At 51.1% G+C, this 24367-nt stretch overlaps 3 protein-coding genes across 18 annotated transcripts; 1 reads left to right on the top strand and 2 right to left on the bottom strand.

Annotated features, from left to right (window-relative positions):
• Positions 1–73: 73 nt before the first annotated feature.
• AUP1 (AUP1 lipid droplet regulating VLDL assembly factor) lies at positions 74–3475 on the bottom strand. 11 transcript variants are annotated; one of them, XM_060169799.1, is made up of 12 exons: positions 2943–3330; positions 2724–2861; positions 2494–2644; positions 2110–2294; positions 1778–1850; positions 1613–1686; positions 1318–1384; positions 1120–1222; positions 848–986; positions 638–749; positions 332–450; positions 74–246 (listed from the first exon to the last, which is right to left on the bottom strand). In XM_060169799.1, the coding sequence occupies exons 1-12, from the start codon at positions 2990–2992 to the stop codon at positions 210–212; spliced, it is 1248 nt and encodes a 415-aa protein (XP_060025782.1). In that variant the 5' UTR covers positions 2993–3330; the 3' UTR covers positions 74–209. The 11 variants fall into 11 exon arrangements, 8 of the variants coding, with proteins under 8 accessions (XP_060025782.1, XP_060025783.1, XP_060025788.1 ...); XM_060169800.1 differs by having other exon boundaries at positions 638–753; positions 870–986; positions 2943–3303; XM_060169805.1 differs by lacking the exon at positions 2724–2861 and having other exon boundaries at positions 2943–3334.
• On the top strand, positions 2951–6502 carry HTRA2 (HtrA serine peptidase 2). Its single transcript, XM_060169806.1, has 8 exons — positions 2951–3873; positions 3987–4191; positions 4281–4475; positions 4699–4731; positions 4959–5064; positions 5208–5277; positions 5943–6038; positions 6146–6502. Exons 1-8 carry the CDS (start codon positions 3368–3370, stop codon positions 6309–6311), a joined length of 1377 nt encoding a protein of 458 aa, XP_060025789.1. The 5' UTR covers positions 2951–3367; the 3' UTR covers positions 6312–6502.
• LOXL3 (lysyl oxidase like 3) lies at positions 6472–24367 on the bottom strand. 6 transcript variants are annotated; one of them, XM_060169794.1, is made up of 17 exons: positions 24220–24367; positions 22490–22814; positions 20591–20754; positions 19742–19956; positions 12845–12901; positions 12148–12207; positions 10122–10166; positions 9716–9932; positions 9314–9494; positions 9025–9179; positions 8622–8789; positions 8325–8487; positions 7837–8080; positions 7629–7744; positions 7412–7548; positions 7192–7303; positions 6472–7008 (listed from the first exon to the last, which is right to left on the bottom strand). In XM_060169794.1, exons 2-17 carry the CDS (start codon positions 22800–22802, stop codon positions 6935–6937), a joined length of 2421 nt encoding a protein of 806 aa, XP_060025777.1. In that variant the 5' UTR covers positions 22803–22814; positions 24220–24367; the 3' UTR covers positions 6472–6934. The 6 variants fall into 6 exon arrangements, 5 of the variants coding, with proteins under 5 accessions (XP_060025777.1, XP_060025772.1, XP_060025773.1 ...); XM_060169789.1 differs by lacking the exon at positions 10122–10166; XM_060169790.1 differs by lacking the exons at positions 10122–10166; positions 12845–12901.

The following is a 24367-nucleotide window of genomic DNA, read 5'->3' as shown; positions in this document are numbered from 1 at the left end:
GATCCCTACAACCAAGGGAAAAGGAACTTGCTATGGGGCTTCTGAGACCCAGAGAGACAACAGAGACCGTGAGTGAAAACCCTGAATTTAATGTGATATTGGGGGGAGCCCCATCCCTCCCTTTTTACCACCCACCCATCCGGCCTGTTGTGAGTTGGGTGAGGGCTGCCCCCAGTCTCCGTCCTGCGGCTCTGGGTGCCATCCTGTACTCAGTCAGCCTCCTGGGCCTGCCTCTCTGTGAATCTCCTGTGGGACATAAGAAGAAGACACTGTATGGGTTTTGTCGTATACAATCGGCCCCTTCCTACCCGCTGTTCTCTAAGCCCCTCACCTTCTTGCGTATTCATACAGCGCCTGCTTGCGCTCCTGCAGATTCTCCTGCCGGGCCCAGGAGGACTTGGCAAATGTTAGGGCTGTGGGCTGAGGGGTCGCCGGGCCAGAGCTGGGGAACTGAGGTGATCACAATGTCAGAGGGCTTGCGAAGTCATCATCATTAAACACGCATCGAATGCCTACTTTGCAAGAGAGGCACTGTGCTAGGGTCTCAGGATCAAAAAAACAGACGTCAGGGACAGGGGATATGCAGACTGTCCCATCCCACCCCAAGTCTTGGACCTGCCCATTTTCTGGGTCTCACCTTGGGCGTGGAGGCTGTGGGAAGGGCCTGGGTCCTCTCAGTGATGTCTTCAGGCATGAAAGTTACAGCTCCCTCAAGCAGATTAGTGATAGTCAAGTCTACACAGCCAGTCCTGGCTGGGCAGAAGGGAAGAGAGAACAGGACAGTCTGTTTCCCTGTTCACCTTCTCCCTTCACCACCCACTTCCCCTCTCTATGCCTGTCTCCTTACGTGAGTCTACCCTTTCTCATACCCAGGTCTCTCTGGATGACACCCAGTGGCACATGGGGTAAAACCTCCTTCACTCTCTGAGCCAGAGTTGCCAACTGCACATGAGGAGAAGGTCCAGGGGAGGGAGGGAAAGACTGGGCTGCAAAAAAGAAATACGAAATAAGGTGAGTGGAGAACTAGGAGGACGGAGAGGCTGACTAGTACAGGCATAAGGAAGAAAGCACAACAGACTGAAAAAAAGCTAAAAAGCTTTGTGTCCAGAGGCCACACACCTGACTGCGGACGCAATCTGGGGTGTCTCTGTCGCTTCATGTGCTCTGCTTTGTCTGCTGGAGTGAGTTGTGTCCCTGTCTGGCCCAACTCTTTGGCCACCAGCTAGGGAGAATTGGAAGATTGGAAGTTTCTTAAGCCTTCCTCTCCTTCCCCATAAGGAAAGAACCCACCTCCACCCTGCCTGTGTCCCCTACCACCTGTTGTACACGGAGGGAGAACTCCTCACTCCCCTCCCCCAGCTGTCGATGAACAGGACGAAGCCACCTGAAAAAAACAACCCAGGACCATGTTGGGGGCACCCACTCTCCACTCTGATACCTCTTTTCTTGGAACAGTGGTGGTGAGGATAGGGGAGATAGTAAATACTTTATATTGCCTCTGTGGTAGGACCTTGATATTAAAAGATCTGCAAATGGACAGGACAGAGGCAACTACTTCCTTGACCTTGAAACGAGTTTCTCCCAGCCACCAAAAAGTGAGGACAGTTAATACCTTACTTGATACACCGTGAAAGGGACGAAAAGTGACCACAGCAGTTCTGAGACCCAGGAGGCATCTGACACCGTCTGAGGGGAGGGCATGAGTGAGGTCTAAGCCAGGGCCAGGAGTGGGAAACTTCCCCTCCAAACCCAGAGCTTCCCTGTTGAACACACTCACCACAGAAACTAGGGGTCTCTGGACTCGCAGGGTAAGAGGCTGTACCACATCCTGGATAGAAAATGGCCAGGAACTAAAAGAGGGAAGAGATAGTAGGATGGGATTCCAGCCAACCCAGTCAGCAGCTCATACCCGACTTAAAAACGGGTAACTGTCAAACTGTACAAGTAGAAATATGGAGAATAAAGGGATTCAGGGGAAAGAAGTAAAAGCAGACAGAAAGTAAATGAACTAGTAAGGGAGGGGGTAGGTCTGAAAAAGGCTGTGAAAACCCAAGGGCTCCCAGGCCTGACCACCTACACAGTTGGAGACAGATACCTGTGCTCACCCACCTGAAGCGCAGGAGCCCCTCCCGGCCATTGGTGGCCTCTTCCTCGGGGAATAGCAGCAGAGGGGTGGGGGGAAGCCTCGTTGAAGCACAGAATCTCTTGAGTGACTCCACCAACTCCCCCCGCCCATCCATCTCCATGAAGCCCCGAGACCAGCACACAAAGCTGGGGGGACTATTGAGTAGAGGCTGGGAATGGGAAGGAGAGAAAGAAAGAAAAAAGAATGTTGGGAAATGAGAAAAACTGACAAATGGGTAGAAAAAGGGGGTCAGAGGTAAGGGTCAGTATCTTGTGGTCCCCAAAGGAAACCCGGACACGGAGAGGGGAGCCTTGAGCTGGGCCCCAGGGAACCGCCCCGTGGCACTCTCGGCTTCGTCCCTAACTCACGGTGCTACAGCTGGTGAGCAAGTTGACTATGTTGTGGTCGAAAGGTGTCACGTGGTTGGAAATGAGGACCCTGACGCGGTGATCTCGGAGTCCGGAGTCCTCCTGCCGGGCCACGAGCCCCAGCACTGCACACATGGTCCGCACCACGAACCTGGGAACGCCGGCAGTGGTGACTGCGCGGCCTCCGGCCAGGCCCAGCCCCGACCCTCCCCGAGCGCCCGGGTCGGAACCTGCGAAGGACGCTGTCTGGTAGCGCGCAGCTGACCAGGAAGACGTGGATCCCAAGAAAGACGCGCAGGACGAGAAGGCAGAACCCGACTGGAGCGTAGAGCAGCAGCGCGAGAAGCAGGAAGCCGTCACCCGGGAGCCTGGGGGGCGAGAGGCGGGGTGATCGGGTGCCGAAGGCCAACTGGACGCGGGAGCCGGTCTCTTCCCTCCGGGGATCTTACCGGTGCGAATCAAAGAGCCGCTCCGGCCCCGGCGACGGGGGAGGCTCCATTGCCGCCGCTTTAGGGGTGCCGGGCCAACGCCGCCGCCATCTTCGCACCCCGCCGCAGGGGCTCTTGGGAAGGCGGAGTCTTCGGGCATCCGCCCAGGGTGCCGGGACCCGAAATCCTGAGGCGCCCCGGAAGGGCTAGCGGTCCCAGCATGCCTCGCGGGCCCTTTGACCACCTCATAACTCGCGTCCCACTGGGACCACAATTCCCGGCATTCGCGGGGCGGGGGCGGAGTCGGCCTTCCGGAATCCTTGGTTCCGGCGGGCACTTCTGGAGACTTCAGGTACCGGCGTGCTCCGCGTCCCGCTGTCCGCCCGCTAGCGTCCAGGGCGCCTCCTCTGTGCAGGGCGGGCGACGAGGCTCCCGAGGCGGAGCTGATGGCTGCACTGAGGGCGGGGCGGGGTGCAGTCTGGAGCCTCCGAGGATGGCGCGCTTTGGGAGGGGGTCGCTGGGGAAAGGGACCCCTGTTGACCCCTGACCTCCGGGCCTTGCTGACGTTAGGAACTCCTGACCCTCGGGCCCGAGTGACTTATGGGACCCCCAGTTTCGGGGCCCGGTTGTCTGTGGGAGCCCCTGAACCACGAACATGTCTGACGTCGGGGACTTCGGATCCCCGAGCACGGCTGATCCAGGGGACCCCAGATCCCCGGATCCGGGAAGACTCAGGGACCCCTGGAACCCGTCCGCGCGTGTGGCTGGCGGTGGCGCTGGGCGCTGGGGGGGCAGTGCTCTTGTTGTTGTGGGGCGGGGGTCGGGGTCCCCCGGCCGTCCTCGCCTCGGTCCTTGGCTCGCCGCCTCCCTCTCCCCGGAGCCAGTACAACTTCATCGCGGACGTGGTGGAGAAGACGGCCCCTGCCGTGGTTTATATCGAGATCTTGGGCCGGTAACGGTGGGGTAGACCCGGAGGAACCGAAGCCGCGGGTAGAGGGCGGGCGAGAAGGAGGGTCCGAGCCTCCTCACATCCGTGCTTCCCCAACCCCCGCCCCCCTATCCCAGGCACCCTTTTTCGGGCCGCGAAGTCCCTATCTCGAATGGCTCAGGATTCGTGGTGGCTGCCGACGGGCTCATCGTTACCAACGCTCATGTGGTGGCTGATCGGCGCCGAGTCCGTGTCAGGCTGCCTAGCGGCGATACGTATGAGGCCGTCGTCACAGCTGTGGATCCCGTGGCAGATATCGCCACGCTGAGGATTCAGACCAAGGTGGGGGTCTGGGCAGGCCATGTCTGGTTGGGGCTCTGAATTTGCTCACAGCTCCAGATGACAAGTCTCTTGTACCCATTCTCCCTTAGGAGCCTCTCCCAACGCTGCCCCTGGGACGTTCAGCCGATGTCCGGCAAGGGGAGTTTGTCGTTGCCATGGGAAGTCCCTTTGCACTGCAGAACACGATCACATCCGGCATTGTCAGCTCTGCTCAGCGTCCAGCCAAAGACCTGGGCCTTCCCCAAACCAATGTGGAATACATCCAGACTGATGCAGCTATTGATGTGCGTCCTGATAAGAGAGAAATGACAGACTAGGTTGGGGGAGGGGGTAGAGGTGTGTGATAGATGGTGGATTAGCCTGTATACAGAGGTTGGGTGGCAAAAACCGTGCCCACCCCTTCATGGGCTGGTAAAGGAGATAATTTGGAGCAAATGCCTCCATCCTGGTTTTGCCCCCAGGCATAGAGTCCCTGGATCTCTTCCATATTTTCTCCTTGTCCTGCAGTTTGGAAACTCTGGCGGTCCCCTGGTTAACCTGGTGAGTGGGACATCCTTTCCGAGAATCCCTGCCCCAGGTCAGTGTGGGAAGGGGTGGGTTTTCCCTAATTCAATGATGTTTGGTCAAGTTTCTGAGCAGTTTCTTGGCTGTCTCCGGAATCCAGCCAGGTCTCCCCGACTCCCCAACACTCCCTGCTACTCTTGCTCAGGTACCCCCATCTCCTACTATTTGTTTGGGCTAGAGAATAGTGGGCTCTGTCCCAACAGGATGGGGAGGTGATTGGGGTGAATACCATGAAGGTCACAGCTGGAATCTCTTTTGCCATCCCTGCTGATCGCCTTCGAGAGTTTCTACATCGTGGAGAAAAGAAGAGTAAGCCTGGCTTGGGGGTAAACGGTTTCCTTTAAGTAGTGGGGGGTGGAGGTGGGGGCTTGTTGGAGAGGGGTCTGTTGGGAGGAGCAGGAGGGGGAAGGAAGGATGTAGCTGGGTGGGGCTTATTTGTCCCTCTGTCACAGATTCCTGGTTTGGAAGCAGTGGGTCCCAGCGCCGCTACATTGGAGTGATGATGCTAACCCTGACTCCCAGGTATGAGCTATAGGGGTAGGGCCATCAGTGTAACCAGTTGTGGGCACCTGGCACTTCTGTTGAGCTTCATTCTCAGTTCTGTCTTTATCTAAGATGAGTTGCCTCATACTTGGAACTATCAGAAGAGCTGTCCTCTCTCATCTTGATTTTCTCACCCCACTCCACTTCGCATACCTCCCACCTGATTGATTTCATCCTGTTATTGCTTTGATTTACAACCTCCAATCCATTAGCCTGGTGTTTAGGGGCCATTTTCCATGTCTTCAACTCAACCTTCCGGACATGGCTTCCCTATGAGTATATTCTGTTCCGTCCAACTTGATTTCCTAATCCCATGTTTTTGTTTATGTTCTCATTTTATATAAATATAAGACCAATCCTTCTAGGTTTAGCTAAAGTTATGCCACCTCCTTCTAGCTTCTTTTAGGATTTTAGAATGACATTAGTGCTATTGATTTAATACTGTCATTTGGAATTAGTTACCTTTTATATACATGTCCCACTTCCTAACTGCTAGAAGGCAGAAAGTGAATTGTTTTTGTCTCCAGAGGATCTAGTGCATGCCCTATCCATAACTTATCAGTGTGTTGATGAGAGATTTGAGGCGAACCCAGAATTGGGAGAGTGCCGTGGTGTGGTTAACAAAGTGATCTGTGTCCTTTCAGCATCCTTGCTGAACTACAGCTTCGAGAACCAAGCTTTCCTGATGTTCAGCATGGTGTGCTCATCCATAAAGTCATCCTGGACTCCCCTGCACACCGGTGAGGGAGAGATTGCACTGGGAGGTGGAGATGGGTGAGGTGTTTATGTGCCCTTGAACTGGGCCATCTATTCCCTCCTTTATCTCTCTGTCCACTTTTTGCCATAGGGCTGGTCTACGGCCTGGTGATGTGATCTTGGCCATTGGGGAGCGGCTGGTACAAAATGCTGAAGATATTTATGAAGCCGTTCGAACCCAATCCCAGCTGGCAGTGCGGATCCGGCGGGGACCGGAAACATTGACCTTATATGTGACCCCTGAAGTCACAGAATGAATGGATCAGCAAGAGTAGGAGGCTTCTGCTCTGATTTCTACCTTGCTTTCCTGGCTTGGGTTCTTATGGCACCCGGATGGAGGATTAAATGAACCAGTTGGGGGCAGGTCCCTCCAACTACCAGCACCAATCCCTGGGCCCTGAGGAATCACAAAAACACTTTTTATATAAAATAAAATTATACCTAGCAACATGTTATACTCAAAAATGAGGGGAAGGGTGGCGCACTGCTCTTTCCCCCCACAAAAAGGCTAGAGGTAAAGCCGTATCTCCCTGAACTGAGAGGAGATATTGGAGTTGACCATTCTGACCTCCCTATTTAAGAAAATGAGCTGCTGCTGTCTTTTCCTGGGCAGTCAATCAGGTGCGCCTCTTTGTGGCGTGCTTGGTTTGGTGCTGGGCCTGGGAGCAAAATTCCCCATGCCTGGCCACAGATCCAGACAGCAGGCGTAAAAGGAGGGCAATAACTTCTGCTTGACAGTTCTACACCCACAGTGCACAATGGATGAGTGCCGTGGGCCTGCTGACGTCAAGGATTCCTTGGTAAGCTCCTGAGGTAATGGCAGCCTCAGACCCCTGCCATTAGGGGCCAGTTGTGGTCTGCAGAGGAGGGTGGTGGCACCTTAGATGATCTGGTTGCTGGTCTGGCCAGGGTAGCGTTCAAACCTCCTGTTGGCCTCTTCACTGAAGGCATCGCCTGCAAGGTGAACATGTGGTTTGGGCAGGAAGATTGACCCGTTGTGGGGAAGGGTGGGTAGAAGTGGGGAGACTGGAAAATACGGAAGTGGGTGGGAAGACATAGAAACAACCTAGGGAGAAGAGAATGAAGGCCTTTCCCTCCCATCCCCCAGTCTTTCTGGCTTCTCTTCCCACCAAATACCAATGTGGCAGTTGTGCACCCAGATGCGATGTCCATCATATTTGCAGTTACATTTCATTGCATTGTTGGTGAAGTCACTTTCTGCTACTTCAAAATTGGGGTTGATGACCACCTGTGAGTGGGAAAATGCCAGCTTAACCAGCTGCAGTCCTCAAATCCAAATGTGTCTTTAATAAACACTCCTCCCACTCAATAGCTGGAAATCTTAGATCCCAGGCACCTGCAGAATGTAGTTTCCTGGCTTCACATCTGTGATGTCAATCCATTGACAGTCGATGTCATGCCGGTAGAGATCCCAGCAACCCACAGTAATGCCCTGCTCTCCAAAGTTGGCACACTCATACCTCTTGGAGACATCTGAAGAGATAAGCATATGTCAGTGTGAGGCAAGGCTGTGGGGATGAGGAAACTGTAGTCTACTCTAGGCCCCAACTCACCCTCCTGACACTCGGTGTCTTCTAGACAGAAACTAGCTTTGTGGCCCTCAGCCACCTTGGTGCCGTTGGGGGTCAGGATATCATAGTGAGTGAAGATGTCCATACTGTGATAATGCCTGTGGGGACAAGGGAACCCCTGTTTCCTTCCCTGCCCACAGCAGGCTTGCCCCGTCCCCAGTGGCCTTGCCCTTCTACTTGACCCTCTCACCCATGACACTCATGCCACACCCAGGAGTGGCGCCCAGCCTTGGGCCTGAAGTCAGCGCGTCCCAGGTTGTGGATCTGGGAGGAGAATCGGAGCAGACGCCGGTGGCCGTAAGGCCAGTTGGCTGAGCGGGCCGAGCTAGCCAGGCAGTTCTCTTCAGCAGCACAGTACAACATGTGCAGGGGCCTGTCCTCGATGTACGCGGTCTCCTGCACCAGTGCTGAGTGCAGCAGCAGATCTGACGCGGCTGCACCAAGGAAGGAAGGAGAGGGTTAGAACTCACTGCTGAGGGGCAGGGACAGATGGGAGTGCGTCCATTCTCACCCCCACCCCCTGCCCCGCATCCCCTTCCCCCCACCCCCAGAAAGTTGGGTGAGACTGGTTTTCTGCAGGGAAGGCGGACCCCTCCGGATTGCAGCTCTCTCTCTCCCTGCAAAGGGGTAGGCCACAGCCTCCCTTCCCTGGCTTGAGTCACCCGACCCTTCACTCACTCTCAGAACAAATGACTCCAGCAGTGAAATGGCTTCCTGTCCTCTTGCAGGCGACGTGGGTGCCATGATGAGCACATTGGTCCAGGGACAGCTCAGTCCCTGTGCAGTGCACTCCACTCATCACCACCTCTGTTATATTCCCTGAGTCCCAGTACCAGGTCTCCTGGGGACATACAGAGGTGTTTTTGTGAGGCCACCATCCAGCCTCCCAGGCCAAGGGACTCATTTTGACAGTCCTCTGCCCCAAACACAGCCTTTGGAGGCAATAGCCTTGGTTCCTCTCTCCTTCCCACTCACCTGCAGGCCATGGTTGGCATAGCCCAGTCCGAGTTGCCTGCAGGCAACCATGGCCTCCAGTGTCCCCCAGTCATCCCCACAGATGAGGCCCCAGCGAAGGGACCCAGGTCCTCCTGTTTGCACCTCGACTCGCCCTTCATGTCGGCTGCGGCCCCCGCTGAGTCGGATCTGTAGTGACACAATGGAAGTACTGGGGAAGCTTTTGGGGGTGGAGTAGTGGGAGTCTGTAGCAGGCCTATGGCTGAATGGTGATTCAGAGGCACTTAAAGGGCTAGCAAGTGGTGGCATCAGGTGGGAGCTGCAGGATGGCAGGGGCATGGGGCAGTGGGCATCAGACTGCAGATCATGACCAGAACTGGATAGGATGTGAGACACCTGAATCAAGGTGGAAAGAATGACTGACCTTGGTCTCTACCCCAGTGTAGGGCAGGTTGCATCGGACTCCAGCATCTTGGCTATGGGAACAGTCCTCAGCTGTGATGTTCCTGTGGGGGCACTTCCAGAGGGAGGGTTCCTGGCCAGAGCATCGAACTTCACTCAAATGGATGGCACCCATGCCTAAGGTCAGAGGTCAAAGATCAGGAGGTTCTAACTTCCATCTCTGTCCAGGGGTCTCCTTCCTAAGGAATGTACCCTCCCCCAGGAGTGTGTACCTCCTCCTTCCCTCTCCCTCCCACCTGCACCCCCCTCACCCTGCCCCATGCGGGCACCGCTCAGAGCCTCTCGAGCACTCCCGAAGCCCAGCTCCCGACACACCACACTGGCTGCCTGCAGGTCCCACTTGCGGTCACAGACTGTGCCCCACGTGCCAGCCTTCAGGACTTCTACCCGGCCCTCTCCTGGGTGGGCTCCACCCTTTAATCGCACTCGGGCCTGTAAAGGAGAGAGAGGTGCCCAGCAGTGAATGGAAACATCAGCACAGAGAGGGCTGAGTAGACCTGGGAGATGAATGAGATTCTGGTGGGAGGGAGCATGGGAGGTAGGAGGTTCCTCTCTGTCCTCAAAGGTCAAGGCTGTGCTTAATATCAGGGGCTGGCCAGGCTAGGGGGTTCTCCGCCTGGGGTGGGGAAGGTCATAGTCACTGTCTCACACACCTCCCCCTGAGGCTTCGACTGTTGCTTCTTCTGGCCACTGGACGCTGCGTAGAGAGGGCTTGGCACACAGCTCACCACCGCAGGGCCCCCCCCAGGGCACCTGGTGGTGTCATTGGCACGATAGAACTCCAAGGAGCAGAGAGAGAGGTGGGCCTCCGTGCCCACGCACGCCACCCCATGCAGACCAAAGGAGTGTTGCTGCCGCTGGGCCAGCAGCCTGGGGGGACAGGAGTGGGAGCAGTAGGGTAAAGCAGTGCTCCTGCCTCTTTGCCCACATCCCTCCTCCCACTCCGTGCCTCCACCCATGACCACTTTAGCCCTTCTTCTTCCCCTCTTCTCCGCAAAAACACAGAGACAAAGAGACAAAGGTAATGGCGAGTTTCTAGGCCGAAAGAGCCTAGATTACCTGGACGGGGGCTGGTCCTTGGGGACCTTCTGCAGCAGAAGAACCCTATGGGAAGGAAGGCTCGTCTTGACTTGCCTGACAGAAACCTTGTTCTGTACGGTTTCAGGGTGCTGGCCCTAATGGAGGCTGAGGCTGACGCTACTGTGCAAAGACAATAGGAAGCCAGGACTGCCCAGCTGGAAGAGATGGGTAGGAGGGAGTAGCTGACACAAACAGGAAGCCTGAATAGCCAGAGTGAGCAGATCCTTCTATTACGCTGTGACTGAAATAACTAAATGAGTCAGGATGCAAAGGAGTGAGTAAGTCTTGCGTCTACATGGCTTCTTAGAGGCCAGAGGGGTTTCCAGGCCAGAGGATGATGGGCAGTTATGGAAGAACAGACCAGATGGTGAACACAGGAAAGACTGGAGCTGGTATATACAGGAACGAAGATGTACAAATGCAAGACAGACAAAGAGGGGCCACGTGACCAGAGAAGGAGAGTGAATATGAACAACAGAAGGGTGAAGATATCCCCAGACCTGAGCTGAACTGTATGAGTCTTTAATGAGGTAGTCCATGCTTCTGCAGTTTAAATGTAACAGAAAGAATGTTCCATAGCCCCTCAAGTGGGAAAATGGGACTAAATTAGAGATGTTAAAACTTGGAAACACAGCGGAGAGATGCTAGAGAGAATGAGGAGACTTGCTTATTGACACCAACGGAATGAGATACTGCAGTGAGCCATGTGATGAGAGAAGTACTTTCTTCCCAGAACAGCTGGTTTGAACCCAGAGAGGAAAGGAACCAGATGAGGCCTGGTGTTGGTGGAGTGGGTCTGTGAGGCTGGTTTGGCAGTGAATTATTGCAGTAATGTGCTCCATTACTTGATGTCAGAGGAAGGAAGGAATATGACGATTTGAAGCCATTGGCTGGGAAGACACAGAGAGATGGACAAGTTATAAACAAATCAGACAAAGGAAGCCTGGAGACTTTACAGAATACCTTTGAGAGCTCAAGATAAGTGGATTCAAAGAGACCAGGTATTCTCCCAAAGTCCTGTCTGGCTGAAAATAAAAGTCAAAGACGCCATCAGAGGAAAAAGACATCTCTCTTCTAAACTCTCTCCTCCTTTTTTCCCCATAACTGACAAAATAAAAACACCAGTGTGCATTTTAATGTGGGGGGTCAGGGAAGGCCAGAGTATGGCCATGTTGGGCAAGATGACCCTAAGCTGGAAGGGCACTACAAGAACACCCCCAAATTCCAAGCCCCTTTGAAGGCACCAGAGGGAGGAGCTGGGGAATGAGGGGTACCAGGGGCCACTGGGTGATCTCGGAATGCTGTGAAGAGAGGAGGAAAGAATAGAAAGGGATGACTTCTCTATGCCTCAACTACTGCTGAAGAAGCTATCAGAGAGACTTTTCATGGACAAATTGCCTTTAGAAACCAAGTGAGACACAATCATCGGGATTGGAAGCTTTCCATTCCCCGGGCTTCTGAAGGAACCCAGGAGGAAAATGATGGGACTGGGAGCCTAATTGTGTGAACTGGGCCAGAGATCAGGACTTCCATGTGACTCCATCCCTGACAAAGTTTCCAGAGGGGATCCTCAGTCTCACTTCCAAGCTGGTAGCACTTATTTTTAACAATTAAATAAAGGTAGGATGGGAACACTGATCCCTTAGGCAAACTTAACTTCTTGGGGGAGAGGCAAGCATGGCATCTGAAGGACAAGAGTGCCAGAGTATCTACTAAAATCTGCTGGGGGAAGATAAATAAGCATGTGGAACAAGGGTAGTCAGTGGATGAACTTCTGAGATTTTCAGAAATCCTGTGACAAGCATAATTCCTCAGAGAACCACATAAGGGCCAGTCTTACTTTACATTGCGGTGACTCATCTGGAAGGTGGCTTGTAACAGTTGCTGCTGCTCTTCCACCTCTTGGTGGAGGCTTCTCTTGGACCCCTTCCTGACCACAGCCCGACGCCCCTGACTCGTCACTCGGCACTCCCTCTCCTCTCCACTTAGCCTGAACTTTATTTACCTCTTGATTGGCCCCCTGCCCACTCGGGGTTTGGGTTTGGCTTTAAGCTTGATGATTGGTCTGAAAAAAGGAGAAAGAAGTTATTGGAGGTAGTGGTCAGGTATGTTGCCAGGGAAAAGTAAAGGATTATTATTATTCTTATTTTCTGTTTCTAGGAAGGACCCTTCATGCAGAGTATGGGGAGGGGCAAAGCCAAGGCAGTCAGATTTTCCACATATACTGCTGCATACCACTTAACTATTTTTGGAATACATGCTGCTCTCTGGGTTCAGCAACAGTTATGAGAAAACTAGTTATGTCAATCCAGGTGGTGAGGGGAGAGGAGATAAGAGGAATGGTAAAGGGAGAAGAGAGAATGGGAATGCAGATGAATTAAGGGAGGTTAGGAGTTGGGGCAGGGGAGGAAGCATGCAGGTGGCTGAGGCTGGAGTCCAAGCTATTTGGGGGAAGTATAAAGATGCAGAGGCTTTTCCTAAGCCATTCCTGCATTATTTCCTCCTTGGGCTTCCTAAGATCAAAGCTTACCCATCCCCATGCCTGCCTCCCCTCCCCTCCCCCCTGGAATGGCCATTTTCCAGTCATATCCTTGATTCATCAGCTTGGGTTCTGGGATGGACATGGATAGGCTGCCTTCCATCCATCCACCTCCTGGGGTCACAGGGATGAGCAGGAGGTCCCGGGGCTCTTGCCCCATTACCTTCCAAGGGGCTTGGAGCGTCGGGCCGAGGCTTTGGCCGCTCGCTTCCTCAACTTTCTGTGAGGATAAGACAACAGCAGAGTCAGGATCAGTCTAGAACTAAGTGGGAAAAGCTAGTGCAACTGGGACCAGGGGCAAGATTTCTTTTCCAATAGTTAGAGGGCTCCTGGTGGCAGGATCTTATAACATCAGATACCTCCAAAGTTCAACCCTTCACAGCTGTTTGGCCTCATAAGCACGTAACCAGACAGGTGAGCAGCAGTGAAGGACATGGACTCGGGGCTGATAAAGACCCTATACCAGGACCCACAGAAATTAGGTTAAGGCAGACAGGGAATAAGGACTCTTGGGTTGATATTAGGGCTGATCTAAACCTGGGGGGAGGGCTAGGGGAACGGGTGTAAGTAGAAGGGTGTTAGGATTGTTAGGATTGCCAGACTGACTAGGCAAGGAGAGGGAACTGGCTTGGTCACACCTAGAGAGGCTATGTATTCTTTTCTCGGATGCTCTCTGGCTTCTGGCATGTCCAGGCCTGAGGCCAGTGAGCCAGGACCACGGACCAAAGCTGGATAGTAAGGGACATTAACTTGGTCTGACTGCGGAGCATAAGGCCAGGCTGCTTAGGATGACAGAACCTTTCCTGCTTTAGTTAAATCCCATATGCTTTAGTCATTCACAAACTGAGCTCATTTCCCAAACTTACTTCCAGGGATTAAGTTCTAAAACCTTATTTCTTCTTAATTGGCCTAAATATTTGACCTATTTTATTCTTCAAGAAGTTGCCTTAAGTCTAATGCATGGAAACTAGGTCTGTTTCTCCACTCATTCTCCCTTTGATTTCAAAGACTTTCACTTTGCCCCCTTTGTCCTGCCCAACTATGTATAATGAATGCAGGTATTGTCTGTCCTTACAAAATTTATGGAATTCCCTGTCATCCTCTTAGTTATCATCTCTTTGAACATGTTCCTGCTCTGCTGTTTCTCTTGAGGAGTCATCTTTGGATGTGGTATACTATGTGCAGATGTGCTAGGATTTTAATAAATAGATTTTAACAGGGCTGAATCTGCTTGGTACCTCCTGCCCTGGCTTCTTACTGAGGATGTACTTAGTTGGTCTTTTTGCCAAAACGTTCAATATGTCCAACATTCCTAGCAAAGAGTCTACAATAACTCTCGGGTCCCTTTCCTGAGAGACTACTAAGAAACTTTCCTGAGACGCTACTAAGAGTTTAGAATGTTTCATCATATATGTATAGTGTGAAACTTTTTCTCTAGATGTGTTTTTCTCAAACATGTCTGAAATGAAGTATACTTGGCACTTTTTTTCACCAGTAACCCAGAGAGATCATTCTGATCTCCAGCGTTGTATTCAGAAAAATGTTGTATTACCTAGAAATTTAGAAGTACTTCTTCTCTAAGTTATGTAAGGACTATATAAGGTCTTTATATTATATATTATATGGTATATATAATAATATACATTATAAGGCAAATACAGGTTACATTAAGGACCTGGTACTTGTTTAGGACCAGTACTGATATTTGTCTTCATTGATATTTCTTCATTCACAAATGTGCTTGTTTTCCCTATCATTTGTTCCTTCAACCATCAAACATAAAAAGCTACCTGCATCTGCACATCCTTTTCTCATTCCAACTGTCTTTCTTCTCTAAGGCCACTGCCCCCAAACGTTTCTGAATTCCTTCCCCTATGTTCCTTTCTCTCCTTCTCAATTGAGAAGTTGCACATAACCTCTCCTTCTCAATCGAATCCTTTTAAACATGTTCAGCTCTCTCTCTGTCTCTTACACACACACACACACACACACACACACACACACACACACACCCCCTCCACCCCACATCTTTCTCCCTCTTCATAGAAAAACTTTTCAGTGGTTGTCGATACTCATCATCTTTCCTCCCACTCACTCCTTAACCCACCCCTTTCTGGTTTCCGCCCCCCCGCATCACTCTGCGATAATAAATCCAGAAGATTTTTTTTCTTCTTTTTTAGTCTTCATCCCATTGACTCTTGGTAGCATCTGGCACTGCTGTTCTCTCTTTCCCTCCTTGGCTGTCACAACACTACTGGCCTTGTTTCAGTCCTAATTCTGGTTGCTCTTTCTTGGTCTTCTTATCAGGCTCCTCCTCTATATAGTCATTTAAATTTTTAGAGCTCTAAGGCATTCTTCTCACTCCACATCCTTTCTTTATATGTTCTCGTTCACACCTAACCTTGTATATTCCATTGCCTTCTTGATGTTCCTACTTAGATATCTCAAAGTTATCTAAAATTTAATGTGGGTCTAAAAAATAAACATAACTCTTACAGCAAAATCTACGCCGGAAACCTAGGAGTCAACCTTGACTCTTCTCTCTTCAATCCGTAACGAAGTCCTGTCAATGTTCTGTCCTAAACAACTCTCTAATCCATTTGCTCTTGCCCTTCTCTAAACCATTCTCAGAAATGCAGTCAAAGTAATCTCTCAGAGCCACAAACCTGATCATGTCCTCTCACAGCCCTCCTCATTAAAAAACTTCAATGATTTTCCATTACTTTTATCATAAAGATCCAAACCCTTAACATAGCCTATAAGGTCTTCTATGATTTGGTGCCTAACTAACTCTCTCGTCACCTCTGTATTCTGAGCACCTTGCACAGTGCTTGGCAAATAGTAGGATTTCAATAAATATCTATCAAGCTGAAATGAACTAGAAGAGTGACTTCTTAAACAGCACTTAAGCTCTTAGAACTTCAACTTCTTTGCCTGAAAAAGGGCAGTAAATGGTTCAATTATCTGTACATTATTTTCCTCTTCTAAGATTCTACAACTTTCACATGTTCTAGGGTAGAACTAACAAACCAAGTTTAAAAATGATAAATATATCACATTCTGATTTTCTTATTCTCTAAATCTTACTGACTTCCTCTAAAAGCTAGCAGATGCATCTTCTTTCTCTAAGGAAGGTAGAGTTGTTTATAACTATCTTGCCTAGGCTTTATAATTGTATTACCTACGAGGATTCTCCCTCTGTCCGACTTGACCTGTGACGGCGTATCTATACCATATCCAAATCACAGAATCTCCCAGGACCCCTGTAATCTCTTTCCCCACTAAGAATGAACACTGTACTAAGTATATTTCCTTCTCCAGCCTTCATATCGCAGACTCAGTAAGAGATCCCAATAGGTACACAAATATTCCTGATTTCCGAAACTTACTTGAGGCTGTATATACGTGGGGACAATTCCTGGGCCTCAAAATGCCCCGGGACAGCCCACGTCTAAAGTTAGTTCATATTAACTTGAAGACCAGAGATGCCTGATGGATACCATCCTTCTCTTGAGCAGCTTCAGTATCATTTTAGTTCTTTCTTCTCTTATTTTCTATATTCTATCAGTCATCCTACATCTATTCATTCCCCTCTCTCCTCGTTGTCATCCTCCCCATCAGCTTCATGTTTATAACTCCTGACTAATCTTACTGCATCTAGAACTTCCTCTTCCAGTTCACTACTATCAAACTTTTAAAAACATTGGCCTTATTTTATCACTGTCCCATACAAGTACTTTTATTTTTTAATTTTCCATAAGATAAAGGTAAAACTCTCCAATCTGGCATTAAAAGTGTTCCATTTTCTAGCCTTACTCTATCCATTCGGATCTTTCTTCCACTATTTCTCAGTATAAATCTTCTACTCTTGTCAACTGTCTTTCAAAATATCCTATTCATTTTCATCTTTGTTGGGGTCAGCAATAACTTCATGTTGCTAAATCCAGTATTCATTTCTCAGTCCTCATGTTTTTAGACCCATCAGTGGCACTGACACACTTGATCACTCTTCCTTGAAGCACTTTACTTGGCTTCTAGGCCTCCACACTCACCTGCTTCTTTTTCTACCTCACCTCCGTTTGCATTTTTTTTTTTTTTTTTGCGGTACGTGGGCCTCTCACTGTTGCGGCCTCTCCCGATGCGGAGCGCAGGCTCCGGACGCGCAGGCTCAGCGGCCATGGCTCACGGGCCCAGCCGCTCCGCGGCATGTGGGATCTTCCCGGACCGGGGCACGAACCCGCGTCCCCTGCATCGGCAGGCCGACTCTCAACCACTGCGCCACTAGGGAAGCCCTGCATTTTATTGTTGTTGTTTTTTGTTTGGCCACGCCGCACCACGCCATGCAGCACGCGGGATCTTAGCTTCTTGACCAGGGATCGAACCCGTACCCCCTGCATTGGGAGCACAGAGTCTTAACCACTGGACTGCCAGGGTAGTCCCCTCTTTGCACTTTGCCTTATCTTTGCCTTATCTCCCTGACGCTTGATTCTGCCACATCCCTTACAGTCTATTCTTAACAAAGCAGCCCAAATAATACATAAAAAGTGGAAGTCAGATGTCACACCTCTGCCCAAAACCTTATCTCACACAGAGTAAAAACCAAAGACTCTCAAATGGCCCTACATGATCTGGCTCCCCATTCTTTCCCTATCTCCACCTGCATCACGTGTCCTATCATTTTCTCCCTTGTTCACTCAGGTCCAGCCCCAGGGGTCTCCTGGAGCATGACAAGAATCCCCCATCCCCCACATCGTGATACACACCACCACACTCCCCAGGATCTTCTCATTTATGATGCCTCTTCCTGGAGATGCTCATCTAGATTTTTGCATAGCTTGTGCCTTCGCCTCCTTTAAATATTTTCTCAAATGATGCCTCCTCTGACCTATTTAAAACTGCAATCCCAGTCCCGCTTCCTAACCCTTTCCCTGCTTTATTTTTATCTATTATGCCCTTTGCCATCCTTACATTTTGTAATGTTACTCGTTTTCTGGTATTTCCCTAGTCCATGAGATCAGGGATTTTTGTCTGTTTTGTTCATTATTGAATCCCTAGTATCTACAACAGTCCCTGGCACACAGTAGGCACTCAATAAATAAATGTTGAATGAATGACTCTCTACACTTTTGTTCATGCTACCCTCTTCACCTGAAATGCCTGCTATTTAAATCGTACTAATCTTTCAGAACCTGGTGTTTGGATTAGGAAAGGTAAAGAACAAGCACAGGGAAAGAAATATAGCCCCAAGGTAGATAATAACAAAGGAGCACAGCACATAGATGTTTTAAACCATATGAGTCCCTATGCCAGATAAAGTATATTCCTTGGGGCTGAAAGATGTGTTTCAGAGCCAAGGCAAAGAAAATCTGAGCAAGTATGGAAAAGACTGGAGGTTGGATAATGTACTGATTTTTGAGAAGGAAGAGGATTCTTCAATCTACAGATAATATTCTAGAATAAGTTATTAAATAGAAAGTTTGTGAGCATTGAGGAAAAATATAGTGATCCTTAGAAATCTAAAAGGATTTCAGTAAAAATTAGCCCAGTCAAACCACCAAGATTTCCTTTCTTGGTAAGATTACTAAATTGGAAGGCTGCAGAATGGCTGTGAACATAATATAGCTGGATTTTAGCAAAGACTAATAACATCTCCCATGATTTCATTACAGATAAGATGGTATAATGTTGGCTACATCATTGTAGTGTTCAGTTTGTTCCCAATTGGCTGAAAAAACATTTTACAACTAATGATTAAAGGTTTGATGTAAATCTGGAGGATTCATAAGAAGAGTTAGACTTTGGTTTTAAAGATTTCAACAATTTTAACAGTCACTTTGATGAAGTCAGGAAGCAGAGCTATCATATCTATTGAACAGAGGAGGCAGGGAGGGATGACAAGTGGAAAATAATGTCAAGATTCAAGATAATCTCATGGGATCATCATGGCTTTTTAATGGTTTTTAAATGATGTATAAACTAATAGGGTAAACTCAACAGATTCAGGCTGCTCTATCAGTATTAAGGATGAGAGAAGACCCAATTTAGGTGATTACAGGGTCAATATGAGCAGTGGGATGCTGCCTCAACAGAAAGGCAATGCAAAATCTACACATGCTTTAATTAAAAGTGAGCATTTCTGCTGTACCCTGCCCTGATCAGACCACATCTGAAGTAGTGTGCCCAGTGGAAGGTCACCCAGATGTTAAGAAGTCTTCCTGCAAAACTGATCTAAGGAAGAGATGAAGAAAACAATCATTTAAATTACAGAGAAATTTCTAAATTTCTCAAAATGCCAAATTAGATGCTCCAGGGAAGCGAGACGCTGTTAAGCACAGAACCGGTCACCAGTGTGATCCGTTTCCTAGAGGCCGGCGCGTACACCAGGGCTCCAGAGCAGGTGAAGAGGGCCGGCTTCTGGGCCGAAGCATATTCTGGAAAACTTGCCTAGGAGTCCTGAGGGCTCGCGCGGTCACAGACGCCTCGTGGGCCGCCTGGACCCAGGGAGGCGCCAGGCCCCTCCCGGCGCCCTCCGGCCTTCAGGGATTGGCGCTCTGGCGGGGACCCACCGCCCCGGGGATGCTCCGGGCCTGTCACCTTCAGACTCCCGGCGTCCGGCCCCGCCCCAGTTCCGCCTCTGCAGGGCATGGCCGCGCCCCCACCCCCCCTAACTCGACCCGCGGGCTCCTGGGCCGCGCCAGCGCCGGCACCGTAACCGCGACCGCCCGCGGGCCTGCGGGCCGCTGGGCATGGCCTCGCGAGACCCGGCGCTCGCCCCGGGTCGCGGAGATGTCGCCTGGCGACCGATGGAGTCACGGGCACCGACGCCATAGCCGCCGCTCACCCCGCGCCGGCTTGGGCCGCTAGAGAGCTCGAGCCTCGCCGGTCCCGTGGCAGACTCGCCTCGGGGACCGCTTCATGGTCCCGCGGTATTTCTCAACTCTCCAGTTTAGCAGAGGCCTCCACATTTCCCCACTCTTCCGGAGCCCAGGTTCCCCCAGTGCCGCAGCCCCCTCGGAGGTCTCTCAACACCATTCCCTAACAAGCGCCCTCGTCCCTTCACCTGTAGAAGGCCACGTTGACCCTCTTTTCGCTAGGGAAGCCCAGCATCCCGCAGACCACGTGGCTGTTATGGGCGCTCCATCCTTTATCACACACTTGCGACCAGCCGTCTGGAAGCCTGACTTCGACCAGTCCCTCAGTCACGGGCAGGGGCCGCCTGCCCCGCCCAACGGCTGGTCGAATTCGTACCTCCTCCACTTGCAGGTGATGCTCTACCTGGGGATGGGACCACAAGTAGAGGAAGGAATCCCAATGACACCTTTCGTATGTCCGGCCACCCTCAAGGAACCCTGATTGAGTGTGCTTGCTGTAAACCCAATGGCGAGACGGGGCTGAGAGGCAGGCCTGCTCTCTAGGAGGTGTGTGGGTGTGTTGACCCTCCTGCAGCCATGAGTGTGCAAGGACATGCTATGCTCTGAGAAATGACTAAGGGTCCAGAAGAAGCTGGGGAAGGAGCATCTAACTCTGCCTGGAGCCTGAGGGAGCACTTCACAGAGGAAGTGGTATTGAAGGAGGAGGAGAAAGTAAGAAGGGAGATGTCCCCGGAGAGGAGGAACATCTGAGGTGAAGGAGAGCACAGTGCCCTGAGGACCAGGGATGAAGTTGGAGAGGCTCATGCCAGGCTTTAGTAACTTGAATGCTAATGCTAAAACCTGGACTATACAGTGTCTCGGAGCCCTATCATTTTGTGCCCCCCCAAGTCCCCCACCAACCCAAATTATCCCCTTGGGCATATGGGATCCTCTACCTTCTAGTATCTGCGCATATAACCACTCCACAGCCCCCTGTGTCTCGCCACCCTGGGTGGTGTGTGTGTGTGAGTGTGTGTATGTGTTTATGAACTACAGACCTCAATGACATTGGAATCCGAGAAGCCGGGGAGGCGCTCGTCCTTGCAGATGACCCCGGCATCCTCATCGTGGGTACAGTCACTGTTCCCCCAGCCCCGGGAGGCACATTCAGTCACACTCCGCTCAGTCCCACTGCAGCTCAGGTTGTCCAGCCAGATGCGGCCTGTGGAGGGGCGGGAGATAAGGGGACAGAGGGGCTTGGAGAGGTAGTATGGGGATGTTGGTGAGAATGAGCATGGAAGCCTCATACCTGGTAAGGTAATGAGTGGGGAAGGGACAGGGGACCCTGGAAAGGAATACGAAAGGGAGCATAGGATTGATGGAGGGTTGATAGTGATCTGGGGATACCCAAGAATTTGGTAGGGTGAATAAAAAAAACCAAGAGTCAACACTGAAGTTCTGATCAGCCCTTATCCATTCAATGACAGCTACAATTAATCAAGTACCTACTGTATGTGAGGCAATCTGCCGAGGTATGTACATATGTGAGCATCCTTAGAACAGAGCTGCCAGAAGGTATTATCACCATTTCGTATAAAGAAATTGGAGTTCTGAGGAGTTAAGTAACTTGACTAAGACCACAGCCAATACATGGGGGCTTAGGGATTTGAGCCATTTGTGAGATTTGGAAATGTAAAATCCTTTCACCTCAGCCTTACATTCTCCCATGTGCCCCCCATGTGCATTGCCACGTTGCCCTGCGTTCTTCTCTCTGCCTGGACCAAACTGAAATGAATATCACCGACTTTCTCTCAGAATTGGGTGGCCCCTCAAAGGTTGGTCCCAGCTAATGTGCAGGGACCCCTCATGCATATCCTGACAGGACTTACCCAGCTTCTGCTGGGATACCTACCTCCTGCCCCAGCAGGCTGTTGGAACCATCACAAAGTCCTTGAGACTCTTTTATGACTCCCCCACTCCAGGTCTGATTCAGTCCTTGATGCCATCCAGAAAAATCCCTCAGCCAAACGACTGTACTCACATTTGAAGACAACCATCATGTAATTGTTATCCAAAGCTTTTTCCTTTCATACCAAATATCCCTGGTTTCTTCAGCTATTCCTTGAAAATTGGCTTCCAATCTTTCACATCTGGCCAGCTCTCCTCTGAATATACTTCCATTTTTAGGATCTTAGTTCCCTGACCAGGGATTGAACCTGCACCCTTGGCAGTGAAAGCGCGGAGTCCTAATCCTGGATCACCAGGGAATTCCCAGTACTTCCATTTTCTACTGTCTCTCTGGAAATGTGGCATCTAAAGCGACACTTCATTCCAGAAGTGATCTAGCCAGTGGAAACTGGGGGATTAGCTTCAGACTGCACCAGTTTCTATCAATCTCACTGTGAGCTCATACAGTGTAAGCACCCCCAGGTCTCAGAATTGTTCCTAATCCCCTACTACCCACATTCATACTTGTCCTAGAGTTTATACTTGTCTTTGGTAAGTTCCAGCTTGTTGGTTTCAGCTCTGGTCTATAATCTGATTTTGTTGGCTGCAGTATCTGTGATTCCTTCTGGCTTTGGGACATCCAGACATCATTTACCTGCTTTCAGCTTCCCATGAAACCAGTTGTACTTTAATCATACAGGGCTCACCTGTGTCAGCGCTGTCTTTGCATGTGGCTTTGTAGACTCATACTTTTGCAGCAGAAAGGAACTTAAGAGTTCACCTAGTCATTTTGCACATGGGGCATCTGAGGCTCAGAGAAGGCACTGACCAGCCTAATTTCACACAGCTCTGAGAAGTGACTGCTGGTTGGTTTGTCCCCCATGGTTGTACTTGACACTGGCTTTTCTTGGTGTTCTGTGTCCCTATGGCTGTGCCATCCTGGTGTTCCCTCTCCCTACATTTAGGTTGCACTTTGGCAATACCTAGGCTGTGCCTGGAGCATTGCTCACCTGTTCCAGGGCCGTATTTGGCACTGTGGGTCCAGCCTGTGGCCTCTGTGAAGCCCAGCTCCCGGCATAGGACATGGGCAGCCTGCAGTGTGAAGTCGTCATCGCAGATGGTGCCCCATTCGCCAGCCCGCTGGATCTCCACGCGGCCCTCGAAGGGCTTCCTGGGGAAGCCGGCCAGCCGGAACCGTAGCCCCTGGCTCCCAGCCCTCTTCTCAGGGGCCGTGGATGGGGATGGAGATCCCAGGCACGAGCTGCACAGCAGGCACAGCAGCAGCCCCCACAGGCTCCACTGCCAGACACTGACAGGTCGCATGGCAAGGAAGGCCTGGGTGCCCCAGAGAGAGAATATGTGAGAAAAGCTGAAATTGAGCCAGGCCCAGGTCTGAGAGAGGTCATGAGAGGAAAAGAGACACTGGTTAAGACCAGAGACAGACAGACAGTGCGAGAGAAAGAGAGGGACCCACGGACTAAGAGAGACAGTGAGAAAGGAACACATACTAAATAAGAGCAGAAACACAGAGTCAAAGAGGCACACAGACTGAGAGACCCAGATTGGGGGGCGGGGGAGGGAGAGAGAGAGGCTCTCCCTCCCTTTTGTGAAGAATAAAACTCTCACTATTAGTTGTGATGTCTCACAATGTCCTTTCCCTAGTTCTGCTATCATCACCTCCATACCCCGACTCGTGGGTCAAGGAGACCCAGTGATCAAAAGACAGAGATTGGAGACCAAGATCAGAGAATGGTCCAGATAAAGAGGAAGAGACTGAGCAAGAGACACGGAGAGGGAGACCCAGACAGAGAGAATGTGAGAGGAAGGGAAACTGTGGGAATGAAAGGGGACCAAACAGAGACAGTAGAGAGAGACACAATGTTGAAGATGGATAGAGAGGGATCAGGAGAGAGCCTGGCACACAGAATTGGGGGGCAACTGAGAAAGGCAGGCAATAGGTGAGGAGGAGGGGAACTGACAAGAGCCAAGGAGCAGAGGCAGAAGGGACCCAGATGATCCTATTCAGCCAGTCAGACAGAGGACAGATAGCTACTGATTGTGGAGACAGGCAGGCAAGGAGGGGCTTAGGAGACCCTCGGATCTCAGGTCCCCTGAATGGGAGCCAAGCCGAGTCCTCTCTGGGCAGATTCCAGGCAGAGAAGGCAGAGAACCAGAATGCACTGGAGAACTCTTGCACATCCTACAAGCCCTGCAGGGTCAAGGGGCCCAGGAGGGCCAGGCCTCAAGGTGGGGGGGGAATGGGGTGGGGTTTTCCAAGGCTCCTGCCAACACCGCCATCTCTGTCACGGGCAAGCGGAGGCGAGAGCACCAATCGGCTTCTCTGCCAAGGCCTTCCCTCTGTCTGGGGCGGAGAACAGCCCCTCTACAGCGAGCTCCCCCCTCCCCCCCCCACATGCTTCCCCCAACTCAAACAACCCAACAGGGCAGCTTTGTTTGGGAACATTTTGGCTTGGGGACCCAGGGAGAGGGCCTCACAGAGGAACCCCCAGCCTTAGGGCCCTCCCGGCTGCCCTATTTGGAACATCCTGCAGCCCCCGCCCCCCAATATCTGCTTCATTTCTCCACTCTTCTTGTGTTTCACTCTTCTTTGACAATAATAAAACCCTCAGTAGCTTGACTTCCCTTTGACTTTATCCCACATCACCCCTTTTCCCAGGTCCCTCCACCATCCTCCATCAACAACTCTCCTTCCTCCCACGGGCAGCGTGACTCCCCCTACCTGTGGCTGAGCGGGGGCCGTGGCGGCTGGGAGAAGAGTCCTGGTCCTGGAGTTCAGTCCTAGGACTTACAAAAAAAGTGCTTGTCCAGGGGAGACTTACCCCCCTTTCTCCCCCAGCCCTTTCGTTCCTCCCACGTCCCCTTGAGCC

This window comes from Lagenorhynchus albirostris, chromosome 13 (assembly GCF_949774975.1).
Source record: "Lagenorhynchus albirostris chromosome 13, mLagAlb1.1, whole genome shotgun sequence".
In the NCBI taxonomy this organism is placed as follows: domain Eukaryota; kingdom Metazoa; phylum Chordata; class Mammalia; order Artiodactyla; family Delphinidae; genus Lagenorhynchus; species Lagenorhynchus albirostris.
Note: the sequence above shows the minus strand (reverse complement) of the source record. Positions and strands in the feature narration are given on the sequence as shown.

Coding starts and splice junctions, on each gene's coding strand:
- AUP1 (XM_060169798.1), bottom strand. CDS start 3,081: ATGCCCGAAGACTCCGCCTTCCCAAGAGCCCCTGCGGCGGGGTGCGAA. Junction 1,385..1,612: donor TTCACGGTGTATCAAGTAAG/GTATTAACTGTC, acceptor TGTTTTTTTCAG/GTGGCTTCGTCCTGTTCATC. Junction 247..331: donor CTGTATGAATACGCAAGAAG/GTGAGGGGCTTA, acceptor TATGTCCCACAG/GAGATTCACAGAGAGGCAGG.
- HTRA2 (XM_060169806.1), top strand. CDS start 3,368: ATGGCTGCACTGAGGGCGGGGCGGGGTGCAGTCTGGAGCCTCCGAGGA. Junction 3,874..3,986: donor TATATCGAGATCTTGGGCCG/GTAACGGTGGGG, acceptor CCCCTATCCCAG/GCACCCTTTTTCGGGCCGCG. Junction 4,732..4,958: donor GCGGTCCCCTGGTTAACCTG/GTGAGTGGGACA, acceptor CTGTCCCAACAG/GATGGGGAGGTGATTGGGGT.
- LOXL3 (XM_060169794.1), bottom strand. CDS start 22,802: ATGCGACCTGTCAGTGTCTGGCAGTGGAGCCTGTGGGGGCTGCTGCTG. Junction 10,167..12,147: donor GGCAGGGGGCCAATCAAGAG/GTAAATAAAGTT, acceptor TCCTTCCCATAG/GGTTCTTCTGCTGCAGAAGG. Junction 8,488..8,621: donor ATGCCAACCATGGCCTGCAG/GTGAGTGGGAAG, acceptor GTATGTCCCCAG/GAGACCTGGTACTGGGACTC.